The sequence below is a fragment of the Propithecus coquereli genome, unplaced genomic scaffold, assembly GCF_000956105.1.
Source record: "Propithecus coquereli isolate 6110/MARCELLA unplaced genomic scaffold, Pcoq_1.0 Scaffold470, whole genome shotgun sequence".
Lineage (NCBI taxonomy): Eukaryota > Metazoa > Chordata > Mammalia > Primates > Indriidae > Propithecus > Propithecus coquereli.
The window spans coordinates 1,207,351-1,223,347 of record NW_012150508.1 but is presented as its reverse complement, the minus strand read 5'-3'; the positions used below and the strand labels follow the sequence as shown (position 1 = coordinate 1,223,347).

Genomic DNA, 15,997 nt, shown 5'->3' with positions numbered 1-15,997 from the left:
CTCAGCCTCCCAAGTAGCTGGGACTACAGGCATGCGCCACCATGTCCGGCTAAGTTTTTCTGTATATATTAGTTGTCCAGATAATTTCTTTTTTTTTTTTTTAGTAGAGACGGGATCTCACTCTTACTCAGGCTGGTCTCAAACTCCTGACCTTGAGCGATCCTCCAGCCTTGGCCTCCCAGAGTGCTAGGATTACAGGCATGAGCCACCACGCCTGGCCTTCCTTGCAATTTTTTGAACATGCTAGGCACCTCAGGGCCTTTGCACTTTCTGTTTTCTCTGTCTGGAGTACTTCACTCCACCAAGATTCCTCATAGCTTTCTCTTTAACTTCCTTAAAGTCATAATTACTAACTTCTCAGTAAGTCCTTCTTGTTCTACTCTATTTAAAATGACACACACACACACACCCCATTCTAGTACTACTTATATCTCTTCCTTCTACATTTTTCTGCATTACATTTTACTCACACCCCACACTAGACTGTAAGATTCATGAAGGTAGAAATTATCTTTCTTATTTTCTGCTGTATTCCCAGTGTCTAAAACAGTGCCTGGAACATAACATTCAGCACTTATTTTCTGGATGAATTGATTAAAATTCATCTTTTTTTCCAAAATGCTAACCAGTTTGTCTCAATGAAAAATATTTGTACAATCATCATTCTGTTCATAGGGATAATTGCAACACTTTGTTTCCTTATGCAAAATTTAAATACACTTTTGAAATCTATATATGGAATTTAATTTTGTATCTAGATGTGAACCACAAAATAACACTTTAAATGTAATCTGAGAGCTGCTTAAATTAGACCTCCTTAAAGTGGAGTATTTTGTACTCCATGGCTTGGTTACTGTGAGACATTTCTGCTGAACTGACAGCTTGAATCAAAAGCAAGTAGTTGGATAATTCATAAATGTTGCTTTTTATAGGGATATATTGTGAAATTTGAGAATAAGACATTCTTAAATCTTTTAAAGTATTTTTTTAATGATAAAATAAGTTGAAAACAAATGGTTTGCACACAAGCAAATACAAAAAATATTAAACATAGGTATATTTCAGTTAAAATGGCCTAAACTGAATACTTTGGGCTGCGTATAGAAACAGTTTCAACATACAATTGGAAAATAGTATACAAAATCTACTATTTACAGTAGCATCAAGGAGACATCAAATGTCTAGGAATACATCTAAAGGAAGTTATATAAGCAGTGTAAGATTGCTAAGAGGTAGCAATCTCACAATGATGACAAAACATTGTTAAGACAAAGAAGACATAAATACAGATTAAGCATCCCAAATTTGAAATTCAGAATGCTCCAAAATCTCAAAATTTCTGAGCACCAACATGATGCTCAAAGAAAATGAGTATTGGGGCACTTCAGATTTTGGATTTCGGATTTGGGATGTTCAGCCAGTTAGTATATAATGCACATATTGCAAAATCAAAAAAAGAAATTGAAATTCAAAACATTTCTGGTCCCAAGCATTTCAGATAAGGAATTCTTAACCTGAAATTAAGATATATATCATGTTCACAAATTAAGAGATCCAATACTGTCAATGTGTAAATTCTCTGCAAATTGATTTATACATCCAATTCAATCCCAATCAGACACCTAGCAATTAGGTATATATGTGTTTTTACTGATAAGTTGGTTCTAAAAATCTGCATAGGAATTGGACCTAGAATAGCCAAATTTGGTGGGGTTGGGGGGAGGACGAGAGTTGCGAAGCTTATATTACTAGATTTCAAGACTCACCATAATTAATTCATTATGGTATTGGTAGAAAGATACTCAACCATATCAGTGGAACACAGTAGAGACTTTAGAAATAGACCATCACATATATGGTCACTGATTTATGACAGATGTACCTGTAGTTCAATGGGGGAACTTTTTGGTTTTTCAATAAGTAGTGCTGGAGTAATTGGATATCCCATGAGAAAAGATAAGAACTTTGATTCCTGCCTCATGCTGTACACAGCATTAATTTGAAGTGGATCATTTACCAAAATGTGAGAGATAAAATAATAAAGCTTCTTGATGAAAGCATAAGAGAAAGTCTTCATGACCTTGCAGTAGACAAAGATTTCAAAAAGTACTAACTATAAAAGAAAAAATGATAAACTGAACTTCATTAAAATTCAGAATTTCTGTTTGTCAAAAGACACCACTAAGAGAGTAAAAAGGCAAACCACAGACTGGAAGAAGATTTTTTAATAAACATTTGCAACAAAGAACTATATAGAGAGAACTCCTTCAAATCAATAAGAAAGATATCCTAATTTCTTTTAATGGAGAAAAAGAACAGGTACTTCAGAAATGAGGATATTCAAATGGCCAATAGGCACACACAAAAATACTCAACGTTATTACCCACCAGGGAAATGCAAATTAAAACCACAGTGAAATGCCACTCAACCCACTAAAATAGCTAAAATTTAAAAGACTGACAACACAAAGTCAGTGAATTCTCATACTTGCTGGTAAGAGTGTAAATTTATGCATTCCTTTTGGAAAACTATTTGGTTATAGCTACTAAAACTACGTGTCTACCTTACAACCCACTACTAAGTATATACCCAAGTAAAATGAGTGCAATATGTCTATCAAAAGATGTTTATAGGAGTATTCATGATAGCTTTATTCATAGTAGCCAGAAAGTGGAAACAGCCCAAATACCAATCAGTAGGAGAATGCATGAACAAGTTCTGGTATATTCATATGATACAATATTGCACATCAATTAAAAAAAATGACCTTATATACACAAAAACATGGGCAAATATTAGATTGAATGAAAGAAGCTACAGAAGGATACATATTATATGTACATGTAAGAGAACATGCTGTTTGATTCCATTTATATGAAGTTCAAGAATAGGCAAAGCTAATTTATGGTAATAGAAGTCACAGTATCATAACAGTGGTTACTTCTGGAGTTGGGGTTGGATTGCCCAAGGAACCTCCTCCTGTACTGGAAACGTTCTAAATGTTTAATATCTTGAGCTGAGTGGTAGTTACAGGGATATATACATATATAAAAATTCACTGAGCTGTACACTTAAGACTAATGTACATTATACACTTTATATATTTATCTTAGTAAAAAGGTAAAACATTTACATATGTTATACAATTTAGAAATGGCTGGTGTGAATGAAATGGACAGTAACTAATAACCTTTGTGAGGTTACCTAAGAAAAGCCAAAAGACATACTGTAAAGCTGTGGTTTTACATACTGTAAACCCCACCCCCCCGACTGGGGACCCACCTCCCGCCAGGAAACGCCGCAGAGCCGCAAGCGAACAAGGGAAGCCCCACCTGTACCCACAGCCGCTCCCCATCGCTGGCATCACCACCCAAGCCCCGCCCTCCATGAGATTAGCAGTGACATCAGACCCTCACAGGAGTGAGAACCCCACTGCAAACTGCACATGTGTGGGATCCAGGTTGCGCGCTCCCCATGGGAATCCAACGCCTTTTGATGATCTGAAGCCAAGGCGGCGACCCTCCCCCGCCTATGCAAAGACTGTCTTCCACGAAACCGGTCCCTGGTGTCAAAGTGGTTGGAGACCTCTGCTGTAAAGGTTTTGTAACTATCAGAAAATATTAATTCATTAACATTTTGCTGATTTTTTTTTTCTTTTCAGCCTCTGACCTTTTTGAGCCTTGGAAATGCTTACCTTGCTCTGAAGAATATCAGTGGGGCACTTGAAGCCTTTAGACAGGCTTTGAAATTAACTACCAAATGCCCAGAGTGTGAAAACAGCCTGAAGTTAATCCGCTGTATGCAGTTTTATCCTTTTCTGTACAACATCACCTCTTCCGTTTGCAGTGGTAAGCAACTGTTAAATGCTGGCAAAATAATGAGCTCAGCCAGAGTTCCTGTTCTGATCAACAGAACACAGAAAATGATTTTCTTAATTTTACCCGAGGATTTTAGATAGTGTAATTCCAGATATATAGGAAAGAAGTTAATTCATTCCATCTTCTTACAGATGCCTTAGAATATTAAGGGCTAATTCTTTCCCAGAACCATGGTTAAGAAAGGCTGATTAAAATATTAATATGTAGTATATTCAACTGGGATTGGTAGGATGTGAGATTTTTTTTCTTCCTCCCAAAATCTCTGGCATTTTATAATGACGAATATTCATGGCAAAGGATATTTTTTTCCTGTCTGTGAAGTCAGAGGGTGTAATGAGAGTTGAAGCAGTTCTACATACTCAGTCACTAAAGTACAGTGAGTCAGACCTTTATTGCATTTAAAATTGTCATCTGACATTAAGTGGTATCTCTTTCCCTTCTTCCACTCTTCCACACAGCCATGGGTGCATGTGCATGTGCATATGCGTAAAGCGTATTCACCTGAGTAAGCCACTATCTAAAACTCCTGCAAATTCATCAGTTAGAATTCTTTCCATGAATCCCATGATATTTGGCTATTTACTTATTTAACCTTCACTATAAGAAAAGAAAATCATGAGCTGAACCCCCTGCCTTGAATTATGATAGGTGCAGTTGATATAATGTGTGGATTCTTAGTAGTACCTAGCCATTGTAGAGCACACAGTGTATGCTTTCTTAATATTCAAAGTAGATTGTAATATTTAAGCAGAGGGCTATCAGTCCAGCTCCTGTACTTTAGATAATAAAAACAATAAATATCTGACATGCACTTATTTATGTGACTTGTCTAAAAGACATTAATAATTACTAGTGGATTTGGGACCAGAAACTTGTTTTCCTGATTCACTATACCAAACTACCTTAGGATTGTAATAGAATGACAGACAGTTAAGTAGTGCTTGCATCTTTAAATATCAGAGCCCAATTATTTACTGAAGAAACAAAGAATCTCTCAGCATTATCTCAGTTGTGGATCAGTGTTGAACATAATCTGATAAGAGTTCTTATATGAATGTTGAAGGCCTAAGACAGTATTTTAGCAAGGCAGTAGAGTGGAGTGACTAGCTCTAGGATCATATAGATTCATGTTTGAGCTCCAGTTCAGCCGTAACTTGCTGATCCCAGTAAAGTAATTTGTGTCCTCATCTATACAATGAAAGACAATAAAACCTATATCATACGCTTGTTGGGAGGATTGGAGAGCCTTATCATGTAGTAGATGTTGGGTTAAAGTAAGCCATTAGAAATTCATAATGAATACCGTGACTGCAAAGAACTCAGAACTTCAAAGGTGCAAATTACAGATCTTTATGTTCGTACTTAATCCTAGAAAATATGCTGTGGTCTTTTAAATGTTGTAGATTAAGTAAGAATGGCCTTATAAACAAGATTTCACTTTCTCAATGAGCTTTTTATATTAATAGACTCTCTTATTTTCTTTACTTACCATCATCTCCCCCACCTGTCTCAGAATTTCATATTATTGGTAAGAAGAGGGTGTGTGTGTGTGTGTGTGTGTGTGTGTGTGTGTGTGTGTGTGTGTGTAAAAACCCTTTTCTAAAGTAACTCTTTTCTAAAAAGTCTTTTCCTTAGCATTAGTTTCACATGTTTTTGTTTAATATTTTAGTTTCTTGAAATTTATTCTTAGTTTATGTGATTCATGTTAAGACAGGGAATTCAGTTGTCTTGAACTTTTCCCCCAGAGCATAACTTCAAATAGTCCAGGAAACTAATAACCTAGAACAAATCTTGCTCAGAGTTGTAGTATCTGATAGTCCAGATTATCCCGAGAATATTACTGGATCCAATATAATAACAATAAAAGAAAATAATTTGACTTAGAAAGAGAGAATATTTAAATTCTTTCCAAAAGAGCTCATCAATAAAAAAAATAGGCTGGGAATGGTGGTTTATGCCTGTAATCCCAGCACTTTGGGAGGCCAAGGTGGGAGGATCATTAGAGACCAGGAGTTTGAGACCAGCCTGGGTAACATAGTTACCCCTAGGTAACTTCATCTCAACAAAAAATTTTTAAAATTTTTTTCAGGTGGGTATGGTGGCAGGTGCCTGAAGTCCCAGCTACTTGGGAGGCTTAGATGGTAGGATCACTTGAGCCCAGGCATTTGAGGTTTCAGTGAGCTATGATCACACTGTTTGTACTCCACCCTGGAGCACAGCCCAGTACTCCGTCTCTGAAACAAATAAATAAGTAAACAACATTTAATCCCTTTTACATTGTAATTAGCTAGTTTACTAATTAAATTAGCAGGTCTTTGCTCAAACTTGATAAGGTCACTAGAAGTTTTTACTAATGGGTTTTCCAAGCAATTATTACTCCAAAATATTTTTTAAATATTTTGATCCTTGCACTTTACTTTGCAAATAAAAAAGTTACATCTAGCAAATATATTTTCTACTACTGAAGTAATCTAGACTGTCCCATTATTGTGTCTCTGATATGTATGATTTCACTTTATTTTTAATAGTCTTCATGCAGTATTATTTTTCTTATATTAGTAAACATAAGACCAATGGTAGGTTGTATTTATTAGATTTCATATACATGAAATGCTTACAAGTTTGCCACAAACGACAGCATTGTGTTTACCAAATATACTTAAGCATTAAACCCAGGATTTCTGAGCTGTGGTGTTTTCTTAATTCACTAAGATACATGCCCACTTAAAAATATTGTCCCAGATCCTGAACTCAGAGTTTAATGTCCAGGCATTTTTGGAATATTATACAAGTTTCTCTATAATATGTATTTCATAGCTTCTTCCTCTAGGGAAAAAAACAGAAGAATTTTCAAATTAAGTATATGAGCTTTAATATCTGTTCCAATGTGCAGCTGGATTATCTTGTATTCTCATCACAATGTCTCTGTATTTATAGCATCAATTTACGTATATCTCCTTTTATACCTTATTTCATTGCCTGTGATTTTAGTCTGCATCCTTCAACCTAAATTTCTGTAGATTTATAATTTACAACTTAAAGCAATTTTACAGAGTTCAGATTTTGAAGAAAAAGAAAGCCTGCATGTTGCTGCCTTCTGGTGGACTATCCAGCATATGCTACCTGCAATTAAGGACCTTTGCATTATCACATTCTTTATAAGAATTAGTGAAGATGCCTGCTTCCTTTTTTTTTTTTTCTTAAAGATATTCTTATAGACTCAGTTTTTATAGCACTGTTTCTAAGTGACGAAGTCTATGTTGCAAGAGTGCAGTTGCTATTCCTAGTGCACTACAGCCTCCAACTCCTGGGCTAAAAGGCCTCAGCCTCCCAAGTAGATGAGACTGAAAGTACGCACCACTGGGCCTGGCCCTTACAGTGTTGTTAATATGCTGTTAGGTCATCTCCATTTATTTTTGTAAAAAGAAGTAAAACTTTTAGGGGTAGGGAACCTGTGGCCTTCTGATTTCAAGATTGTTCTTTTTTAAGTACCAAAGGAGGCAAGAAAACCTTCATCTTTCTCTGCTGCGCCCCTTTCAATAAAAGGATTTGTTCTGTAAAATTTGAATTCAGTCAAGAGGCTGCACTAAGGACCTAGAAGACCACAGGTGGCCTTAGGGCAGCAGGTTCCCCACCCCAGCAGAGGGGATTTTTTTTTTATTTTTTACATTTTTAATTAATTATTCTTTTGTAGAGATGGAGTCTCACTATGTTACCCAGGCTGGTCTCAAATTTCTGACCTTGAGTGATCCTCCTGCCTCAGCCTCCCAAAGTGTTGGAATTACAGGCCTAAGTCGCCGCACCGGCCTAGATTTTTATATTCTTTACTTAAAAGGGCTGTCATTATTTGGTTAACAAATAATTCCTCGGCATACATCTATGTGATAGAGAAGAGAATAGGAAAATATTTTATGAATTTATGAATCTAGAAGCAAAGGTTATGATTTATTCAAGTCACAGAGTCATTCACTGGTAGGGCCAAAACTTGAGTCTGAGTCCTCTGCCTTCCAGGGCAGTGTGTTCCCATGGATAATTCTGTTAATTCAGGTCATAAACTGTCCCACTGCCATGGCTGAAAGAATTCATGTTTGTAGACTCTTGGGACATTTTATGGAATTTGTATATAATCAGCATTTTTATGTCATCCCTCATATGTCATCCCTACATAAAATGTGAATCTAAACTAGATTATGGGGGGCAGCCATAATGAACCCTAAGAACACACCTAAAATGGTCTCTTCAGTTTAACATGTCTCCTTGATCTTTTCTGAGTCTTTCATCATTAAATTGCCACGTAGCCTTAAATTTTACACAGAAAATCTGGTGGCCATACTGGTAGTATTAGATCAGTAGGCAATATTTTTCTTTTAGAATTTCCAGCATTTAGCTTTCGTGAACAAAATGGTTACCTTTGGCTCTTATAAGAACTTAGGATAGTATGTATCAGATTTTGATGACTAGTGGTTTTACACATCAGCCTCTGAAAGACATTTAATATATATAAATATTGCTTGGTTTTTAATGTGAATTTTTTGTCCTATATACCAAAAACGTTTTTTTCTTTTGATGAATGAGCTTATTAGCCCTTTCCTAACTTCTTTTCACAACTTTCTATCCAGTTATTATAGATTATTAACCTGGCCAAATAATACCTAAGAAAAATGAAATTTAGTAGTAGATATAATCTTCTAAAGCAACAGAAGATTTACTTTATTTTCACCCAAGGAACTTGGGTGTGGTTTATTCACTCAATCATTCGTTTAACTAATACTTACCTTTATGTGTCAGGCATTATTCTAGGAACTGGAAACGAAACAAAAAAAAAATCTGCCTCTTATGGAACTACATTTTATTAGAGGAAAGGAGTAAGTAGATGATAAACATAATAAATTATTTAATATGCGAGAAGATGAAGAGTTATGGAGAAAAATAGCACAGTGGGGATTGGTGTCATCAAGGGAAGCCCCATTGTGAAAGTGACATTTGAGTAAAGACTTGAAGGTTAAGGGTTCTGAGCCATGCAGACATACAGCGTGAGAGCATTTCAGGCACAGAGAATATCATTGCAAAAGTTCATACAAGGAATAGCAAGAAGGCTGTGTGGCTGCAGTACAGATGTAGGCGATGAATGGAGGATGAGGGGAGTATAAAGCCACATCTTTATTACCTTGCAGATCATCCTAATAATTTGAGCTTTTATTCTAAGAGAAAGATGTATCATTTGAAGGTTTTTAACACAAGAGTAAAATGTTCTGGTATACATTTTAACAGGATTCCTCTGGTTGTTTTGCTGAGAATAGACTGTAGTAGGGTAAGGGCCGAAGCAAGACCAGTGAGGATACTATTGCAAAAATATGGGAGAGATGATACTGGCCTGGACCAGTTGGCTGAAAGGAGGGAAAGTGAGAAGTGATATATTTGGGTTATATTTTAAAGATAGAACCAACAAGACACTACTAGAAAGATATGTGGGAAATGAAAGAGGTCAGGGGGACTCCTAAGTTTGGGACCTGAGCAACCAGGTAACCAGTGGTGCTATTTAATGAGACAGTCAAATCTGAGGAAGGAGCAGGTTTTGGGAGAAAAACAAGTTTGATTTTAGATACGTAAAGTTTGAGTTGCATATTAAATGTTCAAGTGGAGATGTTAAGTAGGTGGTTGGATATATGAGTGTTATGATGGCCAGGGAAGAGGCTCAGGCTAGCGAAAGTAATTTGTGAGTCACGGGCATATGAATAGTTTTAAATAATGAGCTTGGATGAAATTACCTCACTAATTAGTGTAAAAAGGAAAATGGGTCAACAATTAGTACCTAGGGTATTCTAGCCAACATTCAGAGGTCAGGAAGATAACAGTAAAGTGAAGAAAGTGTTTTAAGGAGTGATCAAACTTACCATTATTGTTGCACCAGGAGGATGTATCCTGAGAGATTGAGTTTGTTGGGGGCAGAGAATGAACCACTGGATTTAGTAACACGGAGGTTGTTGGTAATCTTGTAAAACTTATGTGAAAAGGGTTTTGAAGAAGATGAGGAACTGGAGATGTCAAGCAGCTCTTTTAAGGAGTTTTGCTATAGTGAGGGGCAGGAAAAATGGGATATAGTTGGAGGGGCCTGTGGGATTAAAGAGATTTGGTTTTGTTCTAAAAATAGAAAATATTGTAGCATGTTTGCATAGGAATGATCCAACAGAGAGGGAGAAATTGAAGATACAGGAAAGAGCTAGTTATAAAAGCAGAGTTCTTGAGTAGACAGGAGGGGATGAGATCTAAGGCACAAACGCAGGGATTGTCCTTAGATAGGAGCAGGGACCAACATATAGGTAAAGTTGTAGGTATGTTAAAAGATTTGATGGTAGGACTTTTAATTCCTTCTTAGCAAAATAAGAGGTGAATTTTCAGATGAGAATGAAGAGATGCAGAGAGTATTGGAGATTTGATAAGAGAAGAAAGGCTGAAAATAATTGTCTCAGAATGTCAACTGGAGAAATTTCTAGCTTTGGTAACTGGATAACGTGTCTGGTGTCGTTAATCAAGAAAGGGAATATGGAGGATGAATCATCTATGCGTTAATGTTGTGCTGGGAATAATGAGTTCAGTGATAGACATGTTCATTTGGAGATAACTCTGGTTCTCTCAGTAAGAATGTGCATCATGTGAAGAAAATGCCAAGAGTGGAATCTTAGACCACACTTAATTTAAGCAACAGAGCCAGTGAAATTGTGAGTAAAGAGGTATTGGGAGAGCCAAGGGGGAGCTGGGTCCTGAAGGTTACAAGAATGGAGGGGGTTTTGAGAAGGAAGAAGAGATCAATTAGTGGTATGTCTTGTATTGGTTCCCAAGTGTGGCACAGATATCACTTAGAGGTATGCAAACTTGTAGGTGGTACTTTAATATTTATGGTTTATTTTAATGGGCATTTGAAAATATATATAAGTGACTTGTAAAACCTGTGATTTATGAAAAGTGGTACTGATTTTCCCTTTTAACATTAATTAGCATAAGAATAAACTGAATTCATTTAAAGAAAAACATGTAAATAATGATACTGGTACCTATGTAAAAATCATGATAGTAATAATTATCATCTTGGTAGTAATGGATAAAGTGTGGGAAGCTCTGGGTTTAACAGTTTAGAAAATCATTGGTGATTTCATTTTATCAAAAGCATTTTCTGTAAAATGGGGAGATAGCTACACTAAAACAATATGAATAAATTTTAGGATAATGGAAGTATTAAAGTGAGTTCTCTATATATAAATGAATTACTTTTAGAGTTGTTAGCATAGTTTCTAAAATATAAGTGATATTTCATCCTGTCACTGAGTGACTAAAATAACTTTAAAGCAAGTAAGAAAAAATACCAAGAATCATTCTTTAGAAAACATATAATAATAATAGGACACAAATAAGGAAAGCTTTTTTAAAAAGCTTACTTGTTAGAAACATGAAAAAGTAATTGCGCGTTTGAAATAAAATAGTAGAAAATTTTGGTGCGTAATTGAAGAAATAGGGCATTTATCAAGAGGGTATGCTAAGCCCTGTCATATAGTATACACAAAGCAAGTAATGATTTCATCCTGTTTCACTAGGACTGTTGGAGCTGAATCACTGTAGATTTGGCTCTGGGCTCTGATGTTCCAAGAGGGGTGAGACCAACAGCAGTAACTAAGCTGTCACTTTAGACATTTCAGTAGCACTTTTTTTTTTTTGAGATGGAGCCTCACTCTGTTGCTTTGGCTAGAGTACAGTGGCATCATTATAGCTCATTGCAGCCTCAAACTCCTCGGCTCAAGAGATCCTTCTGCCTCAGACTCCCGAGTAGCTAGGAATAGGCACATGCCACCACGCCTGGCTAATTTTTCTATTTTTTGTAGAGATGGGGTCTCGCTCTTGCTCAGGTTGGTATCAAACTCCTGAGCTCAAGCAATCCTCCCACCTCAGCCTCCTAGAGTGCTAGGATTATAGGCATAAGCCACCATACCCAGCCCAGTAGCACTTCTTGAAGGTAGCCAGGATGGGCTAGCACTACAGCTTGTCATTCAGTTATGGAATACTCATGTTCATTAATTTAAAAATAAGTTTTATAATGTCCCTGAATTACAGAGCTTAACATGCAAATGGTCTTTGCCAGTGTTAGGGTTACTGTATTGAATCTCCAAAAGGAGGTCAGTTATATTTTTGAAATACTAAATTAAGTTAGATTACAGTTCTGCTTTCTTTCTGCTCTGTATGTAGTGTGGAGACACCCACCAGAAGGCATTGTTAATCATATTTTGTGATCACTTATCTACTTGTAGGGTTGGAAAGTTATATTTAGACATTTTTCTTTGTGTATAGGCTCCATTCTGCATCAGAAGCTTAAACTGTGATTTTCTGAATTCACATCGCAAAGGACAAAGTGATCATACATGCCATCAAAAAGATATGTAGGATGAGCGAGATGGGGGTGTGTTTTATCTAGTTCCCATTAGTCATTGAACAGGATATTTTTAATATGGTTTGTTGCTGCAGTTGTATTTTAATCCCCTGATAGGAACTAAAGGGGGAGTGACTTCTAGTTATATATATTTGTATGTAGTACGTTAGGCATTGGATGTTGTCTTTCTTTTTAAATCTTCAGTTTACATTCATCATTCTAGATGTTTTAGAGATATTTCAGTTTATATAATGTTAAGCTTTGCCATCTCATACAGCGAGCATTTACATGACTCTTCCCCTTTCAAAAAGATTATTCTAGCTGGGCACAGTGGTGCGTGCCTGTAGTCCCAGCTACTTGGGAGGCTGAAACAGGAAGATTGCTTGAGCCCAGGAGTTCAAGGCTATATTGCACTGTGATTGTGCCTGGGAATACCCACTGCATTCCAACCTGGGCAACACAGTGAGACCCTGTCTCTTAAAAAAGAAAAAAAGATTATTCTAATTGGAAAAATACACACATACACCACAATCCATTCTACATTGGTAGAATGGGCTCTTTAAAAAAAATTTTTTAAGTGATTTGTGCCTCAGAGAATTCTTTATGTGTGCTATGAGGAGCTGAAATGAATTCCCAGTTTGGGAATATTTTTTTAAAACAGCACCAAGTATTTAAACCCCTTTACAGATTTAATCATTGGATGATTTCTACTCAGTACCATTGCCTGGTGGAAATAAAACAGTGAGCCTGATAATCACTAGAAAAGAGCATTAGTGAGATTTTAAAATGCATATGACTAAGGATACCTACCATATATATGTGTACCTGTGTATGCTGCTTTGGGTTTTTCTCCCCCCTTTTTCTTTCATTGTTGGTAGCTATTACTAGTGGTTGAATTTATTTCATACCAAGCTACTGTGTGTGCTCTTTGATCAGGAAAATCTTAGTAATCTGTTACTTTTCCTTAAGCACCAAAGTTTATTTAATTATAATCTCAAAGATGCAGGAGAAATTTAAATCACATTTCATAGCTGTTGAAAAGACCACAGCTTTGGATTTGTCTTCTCGTGTATTTGCCTTTTATAAGAACAAACCTAAATTTGTCATTCAAAATTTGCCATCCTCAAAGCAGTTTAAATCTCTTTAGCGGTCAGACATTGCTTCATACCCTAGTCAGATCACAAATATCCAATGTGCTGATTATAGAAAATAATAAGCATAATGAATTTCAGGAAAAAGAGCTAGAGATTAGTGGCAGTTGATGGGGTACCTGGTGTAGAGCAAGTCTTCCGATTCCTGCTACACCCGTAATAATATAGCCCAATTGCCCTTGATGATGTGAAATACAGCTAGAAAAAAACCTAATATAAACTAAAAAAGATAAGCAATTTACCACTCCTCTCACAGTACACTACCAAAAACCATAAAATGTTAAAAATTTGGAGAGAATGAGTAAGATCCTGGAAACCATGTTATTACGTGCAAAGTGGCCACTGAGGTTAGTGCCTCCAGGTGACTTTCATTTGGTGACATAAAGCAAGAGGAAACAGTATGATACCATCATTTATTTTTCTATACTTTTTATTTGATTTTGTACATTGGCTTAGATGTAGGTACATAGGCTCACATCAAAGTGCCTCTCTTAATCCCACACCCCTGAAGTGGGATCTGGAATCAGGGAATTAGAGAACTTAGTTACTTAAATACACAAGGCTCTGCTCAAAATGTTCATTGGCAGAGGGACTTCCGTGGGGTTTTTAAATCTTGGTTTAGATATCATACTTACTAGCCATGCCAATGAAAAGGACATTGCCTAGTGCTTGCTCTTCGTCCTTCTATCTAGGACCTACGGTACCTTGCTAGATTCAAGTTCTGATCAATTATGGAATAACTAGGATCTTGGTTTCTTGTTTGAAGATGCTGTTCTTATAATTCAGTTAATCTGAGGAGTAAAAAAAGCCTTTGTGATTTTATTAGCCATTTTCTTTACTACCTACATCCTACTTTCCTGGTTCCTCATGTTTGCACGTGTTGTTTACTGCAGCTCTGCCCCATAACCTCCCATCCTTCCATCCTCTGCCAATCCCAAAGTACCAGTCTTACCCATCTTCCAAGGCCCACTTCTGCCATATGCCTTACCTGATCCCCTAATTGTAAATAATGTTGTAACCAATCATTTTAGCTGTGCCTGTCCTTTGGCTCCTGTCATTTGCCTTTATAGTTATCTGTGTACATGACACAACTCTCTTACAAGGCTCTCCTAGCTCCCTGACAACAGGAACCAATCCCTTTTTCATTCTCATCCCCTGGCCTACCATTACTCCACACCCTCCCCCTGGTGTATATCACATAGAATGTACTTCACTGGCAAAGTAGCAAATATTTCAAGTCTGAACTATTCAGAATACTTAAGTAATGAAGAGTAATTAACTTGTCTCCACCCACTGTTTACCCAGAGTGCTTTATAGGAACCCCCTTCAAGACATATGTAGATATAGATCTTTCAAGGAGCTTCTACCATAAGAGAGAGAAGAGAAAAGGAATAGTATTGACTTGCTTGCTCACTAGAAGTTAACACATCTGATAGGTAGCCTGTATTCTACCACCTCCAGTCCCCACTGTTTTTAATGAAAGTTCCAAACAAATGTCCCTTTTGACCCTTACTGGAATCTAATACCTATGGGTAAATTGGTAAGTTTGAGGAAGTCTTTTGGGTTTGTTTCTCCAGTATTCTTGCTGGAAGAAAATTTCCCTAGGCTAAAGTAAGCCAGAGACTTAAATTAAAATAATAATAATAGTAAGAGATATGGCAGTTAATTTTCTTTTACTATATAATATCTATATGGAAGACTCTCTAATGAATGTTTAAATTCCCTTGTTTTTAGATGTAATCTGATCTTTCACCTTTCTAAAGGAAGTTAAGCTGCCAAGAGCTTGAATTCATCATTGAAGTAGTTTCTAACATAGCCTGTATGTCATGACATCTGTGTCTCAACTGGCACTGACTTTGCTTCCTGTGCTTTAGTCATCTAAGAGAAGGCCACATGGCAAGACCAAGGGGCCAGATTTACAGCCACCTCTCCTTTTTCTGATCTCAAAGGAGGCATGAAGCATATAGGTCTGCAGAAACCACTTCAGCTCAGAATTCCTGGGCAAAGCAGATTTCCTGACGGTGTGTGAACAGAATGTTCCCCAGGATAGAATTCAACTCCAGAGTATGTAGTAAAAGGGAAACACACATACAACCGTGCACGCACATGTACATGGTTATTTGGGGTCACACACTTTTCTTTCTTTTTTTTTAAAAACTCTCTTCTGACTCATTCACCTCACCAGGAGCGAATGCCAGTATGAGCCTGAGATTGCGGATTTCAAGTCTTGAATGTAGTCTGTTTTTCTATCTGGCATTGCAGTTTTAAGATCAGTCAGTACGTAAAGATTACTTTAAAACCTCCTGCAAAGAATTTCATTCAGCAGTAATTGCTAAATGAGAACAGGTCAAAGAGCCATTATTTCTATTGAAATAATTTCTTTTTTCTTCCCCAAGTAGAGGACAACTACAAGGCAAAGGAGATGAGCTATCTTCATTTTTCTCTTACGTGCAGTCATCAGCAACCTAGGTTTCACCCAATTTAAGAAGTTGTGTATGCTTATGGTTTCATTAATGGTGTTTCCCAAGAATCCTCTCACAGTAAAACAGTA

At 36.6% G+C, this 15,997-nt stretch overlaps 1 protein-coding gene across 1 annotated transcript in view; it reads left to right on the top strand.

Annotated features, from left to right (window-relative positions):
* Positions 1-15,997, top strand: part of TTC17 (tetratricopeptide repeat domain 17) — a 138,144-nt gene that overhangs the window by 52,504 nt on the left and 69,643 nt on the right. The window contains exon 13 of the mRNA XM_012655320.1: positions 3,663-3,849. Within this exon, the coding sequence (XP_012510774.1) occupies positions 3,663-3,849 (187 nt within the window). The remainder of the gene's footprint in view (positions 1-3,662; positions 3,850-15,997) is intronic.